Here is a 16,578-nt window from a genome sequence, read left to right as displayed (position 1 = left end):
TTGCAAATTGGATACAAATGTAGCTGGATGATATAAAAGAGGACACCTCGTAGTACTGGTCAAAAAAAGGACTTAAATAGGAATATTTAAAACTATCTTCAAGAGACACAAAGAAATAATCATTAAATTCTAGTTTTCCATGACAGTTCTGCACCTTAAAAACTTGACAGCAAAACTACTACTTAATCTGATTTTTCATTATGATTTGTTGAATTGGCAGGGATTTTGCATTGCCTAGATGAACAAATGTACTCTGTGTGATATTAGGAGTTTTTGCAAGCAATGTCTTTTTAATTAGGTCAGATATTTGCTAAAGGTCATCAATATGGGGTTTTGCCATAAAAACTTAATTAACTATAAATGGCCAACATGAATTGATTTATCAGTTGTCATTGATACTTTAGGGATATTAATGTGGGAAATATAAGGCATGGGGCATGTGGAAAACCTCATTAAAAAGTGAACACTAAGTGATCCACTTTGAATTCTAGTAATAAGAAACCTGATTCAGAAGCAAGTGCTTTGAAGAAAAAGGTCAACAAGGGAAAAACAGAAGGTTCTGAAAATTCAGACTTAGACAGAACGCCCCCACCATCTCCTCTTCCTGAAGAAGATGAGGACCCAGGTGTTCAGGTAATACCATTCTTCTGATCCTGAGCCTTGGTTATTTAGCATGGGTAACTTTAGCCGCATATCAAGTACACTAGACCTGCCCTGTCTTTGTTATAGAGCTGCTTTAAAGATGGCTCTATTGTTGTCTGGAACATTATATCCATCGTGACGAGAGCTGGGGGGCCAATGCGAAATTAAACTCCTGACTCTTTGGTTTTGTGATCTTTGACTCTGTGATAAATAAAACTGAGAATCTTCATTTATTTCTGTACATGTATCTTTTGATGTTTATGTGTTATGATGTTAATATATTGTTAATGTATTGGTTCATTTAAAGCTTCATTCACATTTGTAATTTTCTCCGAAGTTTCGTTGCTTGTCAGTTCTTTTATTTTGCATAACAAAAAATCAAGATGTAATCTGTAGCTTGTCTTAAGATTTCTGACACTGATGGTCAGAGTTGAGATGTATTTACGTAATACTAAAGTTTCAATGAACAAGTCAGTAACTTTCTGGATGATAATGCTGCAGAATTTTCCAGTGTTAGATTCTCCTGACTTTGGGAGAATTTTTTAGGACTCAGTTGAGAAATTAGCCCTGAAATAAATATTAGAGATTTAGATTCTTGTGTGTAAAGCACACGGCCTTCACTGATTGGACTGTAAGGTAAGGGACCCTTGCACATGATCACTAAAAATTATTTCCTTGTTACATTCTCTGGAAGCGTGCCAATGTGGTCCACTGGGATGGCTGGGAATGTAGCTTCTGTGAATGACATCTAGATTATCAAGGAACAGTTACTGGGGAGTCCTGCTAAAATAAGAAGTCAGCCCCTACAAGTTTGCTTGACTTTTTCTAATCTTTAGTACACACTAAGTATTTTCTACTTGCACTCCTACCAATTCTCTTAAAAGTTAGAAACAAAATATTTGCAATATACAGCTCTATTCTAAAGAATTTCAGATAGGTTTTTGTGTGTGTGTGTGTGTGTGTTTAGTAGAACTGCCTGGTATCTGTAACTTCACAGAATGGCCTTACCTAAGAGGACCTGAAAGGGAGAGAAAAGAGAGAGAGAATGTGAATGAAATGTGTTTTGGTTTAGTTTGATTCTATAACTAGCATAGTGATACCTCTGGTAGTTTGGGTTAATTTTGTAATTTCCTTTTATTTTACATGTCAGTGGAAAGATATTGGCAAGGTAAGTAGATGTCTTTTTTAATTGCTTAGGGAGTTTTATTTTTATTTTATTTTATTTTATTTTGATTAATTAATTAATTTATTTATGTATGTATGTATGTATGTGAGGAAGATCAGCCCTGAGCTAACATCCATGCTAATTCTCCTCTTTTTGACTGGCTCTGAGCTAACATCTGTTGCCAATCCTCCTCCTTTTTCTCGCCCCCCCAAAGCCCCAGTAGATAGTTGTATGTCATAGTTGCACATCCTTCTAGTCTCTGTATGTGGGACGCGGCCTCAGCATGGCCGGAGAAGCGGTGCGTTGGTGCGTGCCCGGGATCCGAACCCGGGCCGCCAGTAGCAGAGCGTGTGCACTTAACGGCTAAGCCACGGGGCCGGCCCTCTTAGGGAGTTTTAAACTAAAGTATTTTAATGATTTTGAATTTCATTTTTATGCTCAATGGGTGTTTTTTCCTGAATCGTGTTTGTTTAATCTAGCACCTTTATGACAATAGTATTTGGATAATATTAACAAGATTTATTCACACACGTGAAGAAAGTTCTGTTGCTCTTTTACAAATACTGCTGCTGTTTTTTAAAAGTCTAATGGTATTAATGCAGACTCAAATGGACTTGATGAAATACTAGTGTCTTTTCTTCTACATTTCAGTTATAGGACAATGCTAATCAATTCAAATGAATGTCGGTGCATCCTTTCTAATTGGCTAGTGTTTAACTGTTATGGGTTGAATAGCTAATATAAGTAACCACACAAGTAGATCTGACTTTGAAGACATGCCTTTCTCAGTGTCTCTGACACAGGAAGTGATGCTGACTGCTTGTTTATTGTGTTTCTTTCTGTAGCACATGCATGAAGGCCTTAAAGTTCTTGAATTTTTTGCTTGACTTGTTTAAACTTTAGTAAATGCTCTGTAATTTTAACAAACTCAAAATTGTGTCATAAAACTACTGCAACAGTGAGATTGTGGAAACATTTAAATCTTCTCTTCAGTATACTTGTTTTAATTATAAGTAACTTCTAAAACAACCTAAGTTTAACAAATTGACCTATTTTAGTGTCAATTCAAAAGTTTTGAGTTATGGTTTAAATGCAATGCTTATGTTTCATTTTGATTCAGAAAAATCTTTCAAATAATAGTTTAACAGACTATAGAAGTACAGTATATTAAACCACAACAGAAGTATATTATGTAATAAATTATTTTATATTGTGAAATTATAAAAGGAACCTTTTTTTTAACGTGTCCTTTTTACCCCTTTCCCCTTCCCCTACCTCCCTTTCTGGTAAACACCAATCTGTTCCCTATATTTATGTGTTTGTTGTTCTAGTTGTTGTTTTGTTTTTAATCTTCCACATATGAGTGAAATCATATGATATTTAGCTTTCTCCATCTGACTTATTGTAAGAGGAACCTTGATACCCAAAATAAATGAACTTAAGATCAGTTATTATTTAGAAGGTAGAGAAGCCATATAACATTTAAGAATTTCAGAAAATTGAGTTTTAATTGTATTTTGGGATTTTTTTAGTTACGATGTGCCCTCGTACCCACTGCTAACTAACTCCATCACTGTTGCACAGATTTGCAACACAAAGTTGATATGAGGAGAAACTTGCATTATAAGTTATATCCACCAATACATAAATTTCTATTTTAAAAAAAATAAAAGGCCCCTGATTTATTGTGCTGGAACATTTCTTTAATATCAGAGTTTAGTGTAAAGTGGATTTGTCTGCGACTCTGTCCAAGGGTATTTAGTTACTTAGACTGGAAGAATAGTGTGACAGTGTGGCCTCAGCCGTGGGAACCTGATGAAACGTCACAGATGTTCATCAGTAGCACTTTCCTCCTTACAGTAATGACATAAAGATGAAAATATAGTTTAATCCATTTCAGTTTAGTTAAACTGATACATCAAATGAAATATAGGTATTATGCTAAATTTCACAAAATTAAAATATTATTCCTGATAATAGCCTTTTGTATCTTAAAGAAATTGACATTCGAGAAGTGAGGGATGGTAAAGTGGGTACAAGAGCAAGAGTTATTCTAGATCAGCTTTGGGAAGAGAGAAAGGAAACTGTACAAGGTGGCCGGGTCTTGTAGCCTGATTGCTTTCTGATTTTTCTTGGGAAAGGTGGAGCTAATTAATGATGACTTTAATCCTACTAATTGCATTTGGCGTTAATATGTGCTGTGCACTGTTTTAAATGCTTTAAATGAATTTCCTTATATGATCTTCACAGTGTACTTATGAGGTAGTTACAGTCATTAACCCCATTCTATAGACCAGGAAACCGAGGTCCACAAAACATCTTGTCCAAGGTCACACAGTAGTAGTCTGGGCTAATTGAAACAAGCAGTCGGCTCCAGGGCGCACAAGGTCAGACTTGCCTCCAGTGATGTGGGGAAGAGTCGAGGATGCCAGAACCTCTGCATACCCATCTCTTCGCTTTAATACTACCTTCACTTGTGAGTGACACACTGGTCGAGTGAAGAATTACGTTTGTTGTTATTTCCATTTCCCAGTTGAAGGTCACATAGCTGGGAGTGGCAGAGCCATGGCCCTCCCAGGCGTCTGACTTCAGATTTCCCTCCATTTCCATTATATTCATTACTACTATGATGTCTTATGTGATTTACAGGGTTCAAGTTATCAGCTTTTCTTTAAGATAATTAAAAAAAATATGTACCTTATCATTCTGAGGAGTTATAAAGAGCATCAGTGATTGCTTTCCAAACTCACTTTGTTGGGTTTTTGTTTCAGAAGAGACGTTCCAGCAGGCAGGTGAAGAGAAAGCGATACACTGAAGACTTGGAGTTCAAGATTTCTGATGAGGAGGCAGATGACGCAGATGCTGCTGGGAGAGACTCCCCCTCCAACACCTCGCAGTCAGAGCAGCAGGTGAGTGTCCAGGTTTGTGTGGTTCTCGCATGCATTTTATAAGATGGGCTGGAAATTTTATAGCGGGAATCCGAAAAGTCCCGTTGAAGCACTGGACTTTGAGCCGGGGAACATTCGTCTAGTGTTGGCTGACATGCTGTGGGAAATTCATCGTTTAGCAGTATCTTTTAAAAATCCCTGTTCACCGAAATTTATTTTTATACAAGACTGTGATATGTAATTTGACACAATTTTGGAGAATTAATGGTCTATGTTGAGGAAGAGTGAGAGCTAGGATTCAAGGAGGCTGAATTTACCTCTGAGAATTCAGTGCGGTAGCTTTTGGGACTTTAATAAACTACTCAAGCTTGTCTCCTGCTGTTAGGCACCATAAGAACCCCTTTATGAAATTACTGCCTTGTAGTACCCAGCAGGGCATACTTTATTTTCTGTGCGATGTAAATCATGGATAAAATAGTTTGTATAAAATGTGGGTAGTAACGTAGGGTTGATTGTTGTGCACATGTTTTTTTTTTTTAGTACCCTTTTCTTACTGTACTTTAGTTAACAAACTGGTAACCCATCGAAAAGTATATTAAATGCAGTTTTGTATTTTATTTGGTAATTTGTGCTATGTTAAGTTGTGATAAAACGTTTCATGTGACCTCCATAGATGAAAGCTGCCTACAGTAACAGGATGATGAGTATATTTACCCCATGGGTGTAGATGAGGAAGAGTGGTATTTTTGACTGCATCATGCAGAGATTATTTTCTCTTGGCAGCTGGAGTTTCTGAATGCTCTCTAGCTTTAGGGACCCATGCTAGTCTACGTAATTAAACCACATAATCATGAAGTAATAAACACAGATCTTCCTTTTGCCTTTCTGTGCAGTGGGATTTTTGTTCTTTTTAGTTGTATTTCCTACTTGTGACTTTGTACCCAGTGATTTAAAGGGTATGAATCTAAAGGGTATGGATATAGATGCAAAAGGGAGTCATTTCTTGCTTTTATAGCTTAGAATGAAATGTTTTCCATTTGGATTGATTCGTTCTACTTTATTTTTTAGGAATCTGTTGATGCAGAAGGTCCAGTGGTAGAAAAAATCATGAGTAGTCGTTCAGTAAAAAAACAGGTAAGCACCATTTGGAGTGATCAAAACCTGTGGTGTATGTATGATTCTTACATTATTTTTGTTTTATAATTTCCTTTAAAAATTTCACTATTGTAAAGTAAAACTTCTGGTGATATTTCTAATCCTGTCTGATTTATTAGCCTAATATAAATCTTTGAGATATTCAGCCCCAAATGAAATTAAAATCTATCGAACAATCAGTGCTTATTACACTATTTATAGTAGGCAAGAAGCTCAAAAGTCTCCAAAGAAATGTGTAGAACTTTTAGAGTTATAAGCTACCTTTTTCATAAAAATCATAAACATGAATTTACCCCTGCGCATGGAAGTTCTGTTTATTGTTTTAGCTAGTAGGTGTTTTCTATACTTTTCATAACATTTTTTCATATACAATTGAAATATTCATTAATATCTTTATTTTGTGAGTGCAGAGGTGAAATACAGAGCTATTTTCAGTGTGATTTTCGAAGATACTATGACTTATTCTTCATAGTTTTTCAGAAATCATGTTGATCTGCAAAGGTGAGCTCTAGGTACCTGTCACTAGCCCAATGACCTTGTCATTGAGGGGCACATATACTTTGTGACAAAGAGTTCCAGTGACACTGTGTTTTCTTTTACTGATGGAAATTCCCTGTTTCATCCCAGCCATATCCCTACTTGCCCAATTTGAGAAAATACTTGATTTAGTTTGAAGAATTACATAGACATCCAGGTGTATTTACATATTCCAGTATACAATTTTCAGTGTCTCTAGAAAGTGATCTTCTTTAGATCTAGGTGTCTGTCTTCCAGCTTGGCTGCTCGTCAAACGCACAGTTCTTTTTTTTTTATTTGCTTTCAAGGTGGGTGGAAGTACAACTTCAGTGTTTTGACATGTAAAATAAGCTTTTTTTTTTTTTAATAATAAATTATATACCAAGTGTAACTTCCCAGTGAGAGACATGAGGGATGGAGGAATTGTGGGACTTAAAAGTGAGATCCCAGGCATATCAAATAGGAAAACCTTTACTATTCAAATACTACTGTCTAGACATCCTTGAATGGTATTGCACCAGCAGTAAACTTCTCTTTACCTTTGTTGCAATACTCTTTGCTTTTCTATTGTGTTGTTCAAAGTGTGGATTTTTATCAGAATATACAACTCTAGTTTATATGAAAATAATCTAGAACAACATGTCAAGATATTTTCAAATTGAGTGTAGGGGGTGGGGTGTGTGGCTATCTAGTGATGGTGACTCTTTGAACATGAGGATTTCCTCTCTGACGAATTAAATGATAAAATCTCAATCAGATTTCCACCTGTTCAAGCAGAAATGAGCACTATTTAACTCATTAGAAAGGTTGCATTTTTGTCTTACTAATGACTCTGCAACTGTTAATTTGTGAATTATAGGTATATGGTAAAATTTAAATACTTGACATGCTTTAAAGAATAATCCCCTTCACTGAATTGAAGTGACTTGTTTGAGTAAATAGCATGTGGTTTGGATGGGATATATTAGTTTTCATTCAATTGATAGTGCTTCAGCAGGCATACTCAGCAGGTTTGGGGGTTGCAAAATATAATTATTTCTATTATTCAGAGCTACTTAGACTATGCATTATGTAGGACATTGCTTTCTCCTTCTATTTTGCCCACTTTAGGGCTTTTTTTTTTTTTCCCCTTACCTACTCTTTAAAGATAGGTACCCATGATTTAGGAAATAGGTATTGTTACCATTTACAGATGACTAGGTTTATCTTATCATAGGAGATTAAAAATCACTATAATTGTGCATGAGAGTGGAGTATTTGTCAAGTTGGTGAATTTTAGGATGGAGAAAATTAATGGAAAAATTTCTCTGGAAGGGGAGATATGCCTTGAGGTATGATTTAAAGTAAGGAAGAGATGTGGAGCTCATTGAATTGCTTGCAGATTACTGTATTTCATAAACGGCAATAAAAACCCATTAGAAGGTGGTAAACATTAGCAGGTATTAACTTTTTAAGCTGCTGGTGTTCTTGAAATAGTTACTTTAGTTATCAGCTTTAATAACATTGGAGGAAAGTGTGGCAAATAGAAACAAAAGGAAATTTGAGATTTTCCTGTGGATTCTAGCTGTGCCTGCTGGTCTGTTTCCTATTACCATGAATAATTGAAGAAGTGGCTGTGAGAAGGTGCCTTTATCCCCCCCGGCAACACTGTGGGACTGGCTATGCACTCTCAGAGCCTACCCTGCACAGTGCTGACACGTAGTGGGGACTCAATTAATGGTTTTCAAAGATAGTGGACCTCATCACTGTAGCCTAAGAAGGAAGATCTCTTTTGATGGAGTCGTGCAAACTCACAGAGCTCGCCTGGCAGAGCCTCCCTAATTTGGGACTTCCCGCTAAATAGGGAGGGCTCAGGCATTTATGTATAAACCCAAATTAATGTGCATGAGACCCAGTGGACGGGACATAGTTGATACTGGTATTTGAATTTTGAGATAGGTTTAAGAATGGACTTTTGGACTGTGTAAAGGTTAATTCTTTTGTTGTCCACATTTAGGCATCCTCTGTCTTTGGGGAACAATTCAAATCCTTTTTGTATCAGAAGGTCAAAAATAATTTTAAAAGAGAATTCTGACTATATTCCCTAAAATTCTTTATTTTTCTCTAAGTTGACTGCATGTATATTTTCTTTTTATAAGAGCTCATTTTAAATTCCAGAGTGTGTGTTTTAATCCTCTTTAGCCGAACCCAATAACAAAAAAAAATACAGCATAAGGAAGGCAAAACTCTTCATCTCATTTATTATTGTCCTTCTCTTCTCCCAAAGTGAACTGTGCTTTGGGGTGTCTCATACAGTATACAGTAAGTTGGGCCAGAAGCAGGAAGGGATTCATAGCTTTGCCTTGTTGATGTCTTTATTGAGGCGCTTTCTCGTTCTGTTGTGCATTAACAGAATTTTCCCTCTTTTACACTGTAATTTAGGTTTGTTTCCCCAGTGTGACTGCTGTTAGTGATGGGATGCTTAGGGAAGGTCATTCATTCTTTCAGGCTACGGGATTATCATTTGCTGGGTGAATCCAGGTGACTGGAGGAGTCTGTTGATGGCCTGATCAAGGTTTCTGGTTCATAGGAACAATGGGACAAGTATGGCTTAATATGTTTGGAACTTTAAATATTAAATGAATAATAAGGATTCTGATAGACTGGTTTTGGAGTCTAATGAAAAGATATACAAATTTCTCAGATTATTCTGTTGAACACATAAAATTACTTTAGGGCTGTCAAATTTAATGATAACTATCCAAGAAATAAATTCGAGTAGGTATTTTGTGCATGTAGAAATAGTGTCTTTGACTCAGTTATTCATTATATGCCTATTATAGAAGGGATTCTGAAAATTGGGGCATTGGGGGTAGGGGTTGGGACTGTTTTCAACTATCACCAGAGGCTGGTCAAACTGACTGCCATTTAGTGAGTAATTAAATTGATGCTCCTGAGGGCTTATGAATTCACACACTTTTGTTAATTATTTTGCTATTAGTAAAGCAGACGAGGTCAGCATTATCATATTTGTATGAAGTGGAAGGGTGCAAAACAGCTCTACTTAAAATTCTAGGATCAAGGAAGATGGTCTGATATGTGTGGTCCGTTAAACAAGGCGCAGGCTTGTAATTGGGGACATCCAAAAGAAATAGGTCCTGCAACAATTCTTCGCCAGCTCCAGGTGCTACTAAATGAGGTCTTGGAACCTAATCGCTTCCTCCCAGACAGCTCTAGACCCTCCTGTTAGGCATCTCCGAGGCAGGTTCCCAGAGGACTAGCTGTTCATGACAGGAAAATGGGTATTAACGAGAGTCAGGGACAGACAGTTGATGGCTGTAAGAGTCAGAGCTTTCTGGGAACAGAACAGAGACAGAATGAAAACTATCTTTTTTGTTCAAGAGTTGATCCTGTGTGCTTTGGTGCCCACTTAGAAATTATGGGACAATGAGAACATTTAGAATGAAACGGAAAGGATGGTACAGGAGGAAAGATTGGGCAAAAGGAAATCAGGAAATAATAGAGCATAGAAATAATGAAGCTTATCTTTTTACCACCTCAAAGATATGTAATTTTGAAAAACTCTTGCATAATTGAAAGAAATATAGTTAGCAGCAAAAGAGTAAAAACAGTAGACCAGACATTTGAATTCCATCGTAGGTTTGTATTTCATGAGAAGCATCAAAAGATCTAGGCTCATCTTGGCTTTCCATTTTCCCTGGTTGTCTACTGTCTTATCTTTGCCTTTCTACCAGAATCTTCAGTTCTATATGAAGATAATGTATCCTGAAATGACTGTTGAAATGTAGGAGTAGAATGGGGTAATACTGGGGCTAGAAAAAAGTAAGGTGGGTCCTGGATGGATTCTCTCTTGAATTGACTAGAATTTATTTCTAAATTAATTCCAGGTTTATATTGCTGGCTCTTGAAGGCATCCAGCGAAGGTTTCTTTTCATTTTGGATAACTAAAAGTCTGGGATATAAATGATGTTCTGAATACATTGGTTTAAAAGCTGGTTTATGGTTATGACCATTTACAGATCCATTAGGGCAGAACCAGATATTAATGGGTTTTGACCACACTCCTGAATATCCTTCTTGTTGGTGATCTCTAGGCAGGTGGAAAAACTGTTTAAAAATTATGGTTTAACTGATACATGTGAGAGTTTCGAAGAAAAGTTTAAGTTCACAATCTTTGACAATAGTTTGAAGATTAAGGATTGAGGGAAAGCGTTGTTTCCACAGCAGACCCTGTGCCAATCTGTCATCCAGTGGACGTCTTTGCTCCTTTGTCTGTGCTCTGCCGTGTTCCCACTTGCCTTCATGTTCTTTGCAGCATCTCTGAGGCGGCTTAGCAGCCAAATGTGACCCTCCAGGCAGGCTTGGGTGCTCTTGTAGGAGCGTAAAAGCAATCCCTAGACATCTGTAAGTGGTGTTTATGTTTTAGGTCCCTGATGTATCTAATCAAATGTTTCAGAAGAAAATTACACATTACAACTTGTTTAACAGCCTAAAACCAAAAAGAAAAAAAAATATTGAAAGAGATGCTTAAAATATCATATGAGCAGCGTCTTCTGCACACACTGCAGTCGGTAGGATCAAGGGAGATGTTACAGATAATCTTACCGCTGAACTTTTGATTTGGCTGACGTGTATCACAATTTTAACCTCACCTCAATGTAGTATTTGGAGTGTGAATTTTATTTGGCTGCTATGTGTGTGAGACATCTTGTCTGAGAGGTTTTAATTGTACCATTGAGTAAAACTAAAACTGTGAATAGTGATGCACTGAAATTACAGTGTAAGAACAAGGTTTAGTTTTATATGGTTTCTTGTTTAGAGTTATTAACTATATGGAAGAATAAATGTCTTTTAAATATTTTAAAACATTACAAAACCCACAATGTAAAGTTGCCATGAGGCAGCCAAAAATAATACATATGGCATTCAGGAGAGCAGTTGCTAATTGGCTGCTGCCTGAGAAAATGGTACACTTGGCGTCTACTTAACACTGTGGGTTTGGCAGAAAGCCAGATTTGGGGTCAGGTTGTTGTGAATGAAGCTGCATGTGGTTAGGGAGGAGTTAAAATGATTCATGTCTTAGAAGCTGTAGCACGTCGAGTAGCGTGCACGGGCCTCACGATGTCAGTCTTCATATCCCTGGCCTCCCACCCGCTCACAACGTGCTCATCTTTACAGGAACATCCTGTGCTGCTTTTATCATCCCTATTTTGTGTTCATATGGGAGTAAATCATTACTTTTGGAAGATTCTTGTAGATGGTTTTAAGTATGTGCCTGAAATTTTCTTTTGTTGCAGAAGGAATCTGGAGAGGAGGTAGAAGTTGAGGAATTCTATGTGAAATACAAAAACTTGTAAGTAGATTGTGATCTTTTTAAAACTGGGAAATATGTTTTCAAAGTACTAAACAATGATTTAAAAAAGAATTGGGAACATAAAAAAAGAATTGGGAATTGGGAAATTTTGGTCTGGTTTATTTACTGCTTTGGAGGCCATTGCCTACTAACTTTTTGTATCTTCGATATTTTATGAATTTGGTTTTTTCTGAAAGATGTGTAATTGGTGTAAAAATTGACTAACTTTCGTGTATAACCAAGAAGTTCTCTTTAGAGGGGATAAAAACTCATACAATAATAGAGAAGTGAGTAAAGTAACATTTGCCCCTCCTCTGAGGATGAATTTTACTCTGTGGGTCGCTCTCCCTCCCCTCACGTGTGCGTGGATGCCAGGCACTGGAGACGAGAACTCCACTATGAGGAGAAGGCTCTAGGAAATCGTGACGTCACTCACGTTTTGAAATGCAGTGAGCTATGATTTGGTTTATCTGTTTTTGTTTCTAATTTTTGTTTAGTGAGTTTGTATTGCATAACTTTTAAAAAACGAAATTGAGAAATACAGTGCGTTGTTGTTCTGCACTGCAGATGTAGGCAGTGTCCTAGGACCTCACACACACGTTGATGAGGCAGCATAGTTTTAAGGATCAGTAGTCATCCTGCCGAAGCAGACTGAAAGGTTGTTTTCTAACCTAAATAACAATCACAGAGCAAGGGCAAAAATACTCATTGGTAATGTAAAAATTAAATTTAGTTTAGACTTTTTAAGGCAAAGAACTCAAGTACCATATTAGTAAATTCTAGGGTTTGATGAGAGGCTTTTGGGAATTGTTGCCAAAAAAGCCTAAGAAAATTTACCCTCCCCTAGAAAAGAAAAGCACCAGGCGTCATGGTTTCTGTCATTCTCCCTTTTTGCAGTTGGCACTGTGTTAATAAACTGATGCATTTCTGAAGTTTTGTGAGCAAAACCTTTTACCAAGTAAAAAGATGAAAAAGTCTCTGATTAGTGTTATTATGAGGGTTTAATGAAACAGAGTCTGGCAATAAAAAATGCTCGGTAAATATGAGATATCTTCATTTTATACTCAGAGCACGATGAGTTTACACATGTGGAAATTATGCATATGACATGATTTCCTGTAGTTGTATAAGGAGAGTGGTAAGGATAGGTAAGGGAGAGATAACTCAGTAAGCCGGAGAGAGAGAGTTCTCTGGTAGATTCATCAAACTCAGAGCAAAAAAAGTTTAAGTATCGCTTGCCAAAAAGTGGCACTATGAGACAGGCCTGTGTTCAGGTCAGTGTGTGGCAGTGGGGCCTGAGGGGCTTGGTTCACGGGAGACATCCAACGCAGCTGTACCCAACCCCAGAGCGGGACACAGTGTTCCTGACTAGGTACCGCTGCCAGGGCAGGGGACCAGTCATCCTTCATCAGTCGGATGAGCTGAGGCAGAGGTAGTTCTAAAAAATAGCTTTCCTGTCTGATATTATTGAGATCTAAGGGAAATTAAAATTTCCATTAAATTACCAGTTTTTGTAACCTTCTATTTTGACATAATTTCAGATTTACAGAAAAATTGCAAAAATAGTACAAAGAATTCATGTTTTTCTTTTTGTAATTGAAAAGTATCTTGTAGAAAGATACTTGGAGACTGTTAAATATGATAATGGTTGCTAAGTGGTGAGTTACTAATTCCATCACTCGTCCTAAATTTATTAGTTGGTTTTCTACTGTAAGGAAGAGCTTTACCTTCTTACCCACTTGCTTATTTATAGCTGTGTAGACTCGTGGAGTGTTATTTTATTCAGTGGGTCGTAACTGTTTACTATCATATCATTATTTACTTTGCTCACATTATCCCAGATTTGGCCACTGGGAGCCCCTTCAAGCTGCCTCCTGTTTCTTTTTGCCTTATCCCCATCCTTCTCTCAGCACTTCCTTGCTTTCTGGCACCAGTGTAATTTCCCTGTTTTAGGTGGAATCGGTTCTTTCTCTAAGGAGCTTTGGTTGTTTTCACTGGAGAAAGGCATTTAGAAACCAAGATTTGAGTACTAAGTGTGCTCACTGCTGCTGGGGAGTCATTGTTCCTAGACCGTCTCTGGATAGTGCTAGCAGGGGCGTGCATGTGCACACTTACATGTAGCTACACGTGCATGCACGTGTGTATATATGTATGACATATATATACACACATGTATGTATTTATTACATATATACACACACTTCTACACCACAGGGTTCATTCTGTCCTTTCCCTTTGCAATATTAATAACTCTCTTCTTCAACCACAAGAAACCTGGCTCTTATTATCCATAGTATATTTGCTTATTTGTCAATCGTAGAATATACAGGAAGTGGTTTCAGAATTACTAGACCATATTCCTGTGAAAAAGAAGCCTGCTAACTAGAGTTCATTCAGTGTTTGTTAAGAGTTTTTTGTCTTTAGCCTAAGGGCATAGAAGCTAAATACTTTGTTCAAAATTTGCTTGAGTTAGTTCTTCTCCTCCACCTGCCCCCTTTCAGTGTGGTTATGTTATTTATTTGATACTCAGTTTGGTTCATTAGTTTCTGTTTGTGTTTGCATTCTGTTTTTGCTCCCTTTCATCCTAGTTGATTTTATTTCTTTTTTTCAAGTTCATTAGATATTCACGTGGTTCAAACGTCAGAACTGTACAGAAAAGGATATTCGAAGAAGTGTCATCTTCCCTTCCTTTCCACCGCATTCTTACGTCTCATTAATCCTAGATTTATCTTTTCTGAAATTTTGGCATGAATATGCAGATATATCTATATCTGTATATATATATACACACACACACAAACACACATATACATATATAAATTTTACATGTAGAAAATATATCTTATTTCTCCTTTTTTACGAAAGAATAGCATACTATCAGTACACGCTTGCACTTTGCTTTTTTCACAATGCTATATTCTGGATATTACTTGACATAAGCTCGTAGGGTCTTCCTCGTTCTTTGTTACAGTTGCATAGTACTCCATTGCATGGCTGTATCATAGCTTATCCAACCAATTTCAGATGTGTGTGGGCGTGTAAATGGCTTCTGATATTTTACAGTTATAGATAATGCTGCAGTATATATTCTCATGCCTGTATATTTTCAAATTGTTAGAAGCATAGCTTCAGGGTGAATTCCTAGAAGTGGGATTGCTAGATCAGAATGCAAACATATATATGGTTCTGTTACATGTTGCCACATTCCCTTCCATAAGAGTTGTGTCAGTTTGCATTCCTTCCAACAACATATGAGAGCACTTGTTTCCCCACAACCTTTCCAGTACAAGTGTGGTGTTTTACTTTGTGTGAGAAACTGTATTTCAGTGTAATATACTAGCATTTTCTTTTATTGTGAATGAAGTAGACCATCTTTTCATAAGTTTACTGGCCATTTTTATATCTTGTTTTGTCAATTGTGTGTTCATGTCTTTTGCCCATTCTTCTATTGTGCTTCCCTCAATTTTTAAGAGTTCTTTATATATGTGGGATATTTGTCTTTAATCTGTGTTGTATTTTGCAACTTCTTTTCACAGTTTTGATTGTCTTTTGACTTTGTTGTTTATTGCATCGTAAATTTAAAAAATTGTTTTATATAGTTGGATTTGTTAATCTTTCTTTTATCAGATCTGGCTTTTGAGTCATGGTTAGGAGGCCTTTTCCTACACCCAGGTGAAAGAGGAATTTGCTATGTTTTCCTCTTGTACTTGTGTGGCTTTGTTTTCTGTGTTTAGGTGCCTGATCCACTTGGTGTTTACTCTTGTGTATGGTGTAAAGCAGGGCTCTAATTTTATTCTTTTCCAAATATTATCATTCCAGCACCATTATTAAAAAGTCCTTCTTCGCCTCAGTGATTTGAGATGCAACTTTTATCATGTACTAAAGTTGCATGTTTATTTGAATCTGTGTCTGTACTTGATTCTGACCCTTTGATCTGTCTATTCATAAGCCAGTAGCACACTATTTTACTTATAGAGGCTTTATAGTATATTTTAATATCTGGTATATCTAGTTTTCCTTAAGAGCTTTTCCTTTTTAATGTTTTCCCAGATATTCTTACATGTTTATTTTTATATGTAAGTGTAGTATTAACTTGTTTAGCTCCATAAAAATGCTTGTTTATATTTTTATTTACCCTGTGTTAAATTTACAAATTTCTGATTTATGCTGTTGAGTCATGCTATCTAAAAACAAAGATGTCTTTCCAGTTGGTTCAACTCAATTTTTGTGTCTTTTAGGAGGGTTTTAAATATTTCCTTATATAAGTTTCATACATTTCTTATTAAATTTATTGCTAAGTATTTTATCTTTGTTGATATTGTAAAAGAGGTTTTCTCTAACGTTGTATCTTCTAACTGGTTATTGTTTGTGTGAATGGAGACTATTGACTTCCGTAGGTTAATTTTATATCCTGCTACATTACTGAATTATTTTATTTTATTGCTTGAATTAGTTGTCTGATTGATTCCTTAGGGTTTTCCAGTTATGCAATCTTATCATCTGCAGATAGAGATGGTTTTGCTTCTTATTTTCCAATTACTGCTCCTCCTCTTGCTTCCTCTTGTCGGGTGGCATTGGCTAACGCCTTGAAGATGATATGGAATGATAGTGAGACAGTGGGCATCCTTGCCTTGTTTCTGATCGTAGTGGAAAAGTCAGTAGTTTTTCTCCATGTGTAGAGCAGAGTCACTGACCAGAAATGTCAGCCCAGGTTACAAGAGGGAGAGCAGGGCTGGACCCACTTGCCCAAATGCCTGTGTCCACCTCATGGCCACACTCGCAGTGCTTTAAAGGCACGCGCACCTCAGTCAAGACAAGAGTACTGACTGGACACCTGCCTTTTTCTATCCAATAATTAG

The 16,578-nt window shown here is 36.8% G+C and overlaps 1 protein-coding gene across 2 annotated transcripts in view; it reads left to right on the top strand.

Annotated features, from left to right (window-relative positions):
- Nucleotides 1-16,578, top strand: part of CHD7 (chromodomain helicase DNA binding protein 7) — a 184,121-nt gene that overhangs the window by 116,375 nt on the left and 51,168 nt on the right. For both annotated transcript variants that reach the window (XM_014791554.2, XM_004435730.3), the window contains exons 4-7: nt 492-633; nt 4,579-4,716; nt 5,764-5,829; nt 11,664-11,719. In XM_014791554.2, the coding sequence (XP_014647040.1) occupies nt 492-633; nt 4,579-4,716; nt 5,764-5,829; nt 11,664-11,719 (402 nt within the window). The remainder of the gene's footprint in view (nt 1-491; nt 634-4,578; nt 4,717-5,763; nt 5,830-11,663; nt 11,720-16,578) is intronic.

This window comes from Ceratotherium simum, chromosome 31 (genome assembly GCF_057802395.1).
Source record: "Ceratotherium simum simum isolate JZ-2026a chromosome 31, ASM5780239v1, whole genome shotgun sequence".
In the NCBI taxonomy this organism is placed as follows: Eukaryota; Metazoa; Chordata; class Mammalia; order Perissodactyla; family Rhinocerotidae; genus Ceratotherium; species Ceratotherium simum.
This window is presented reverse-complemented; position numbering and strand designations above follow the sequence as displayed.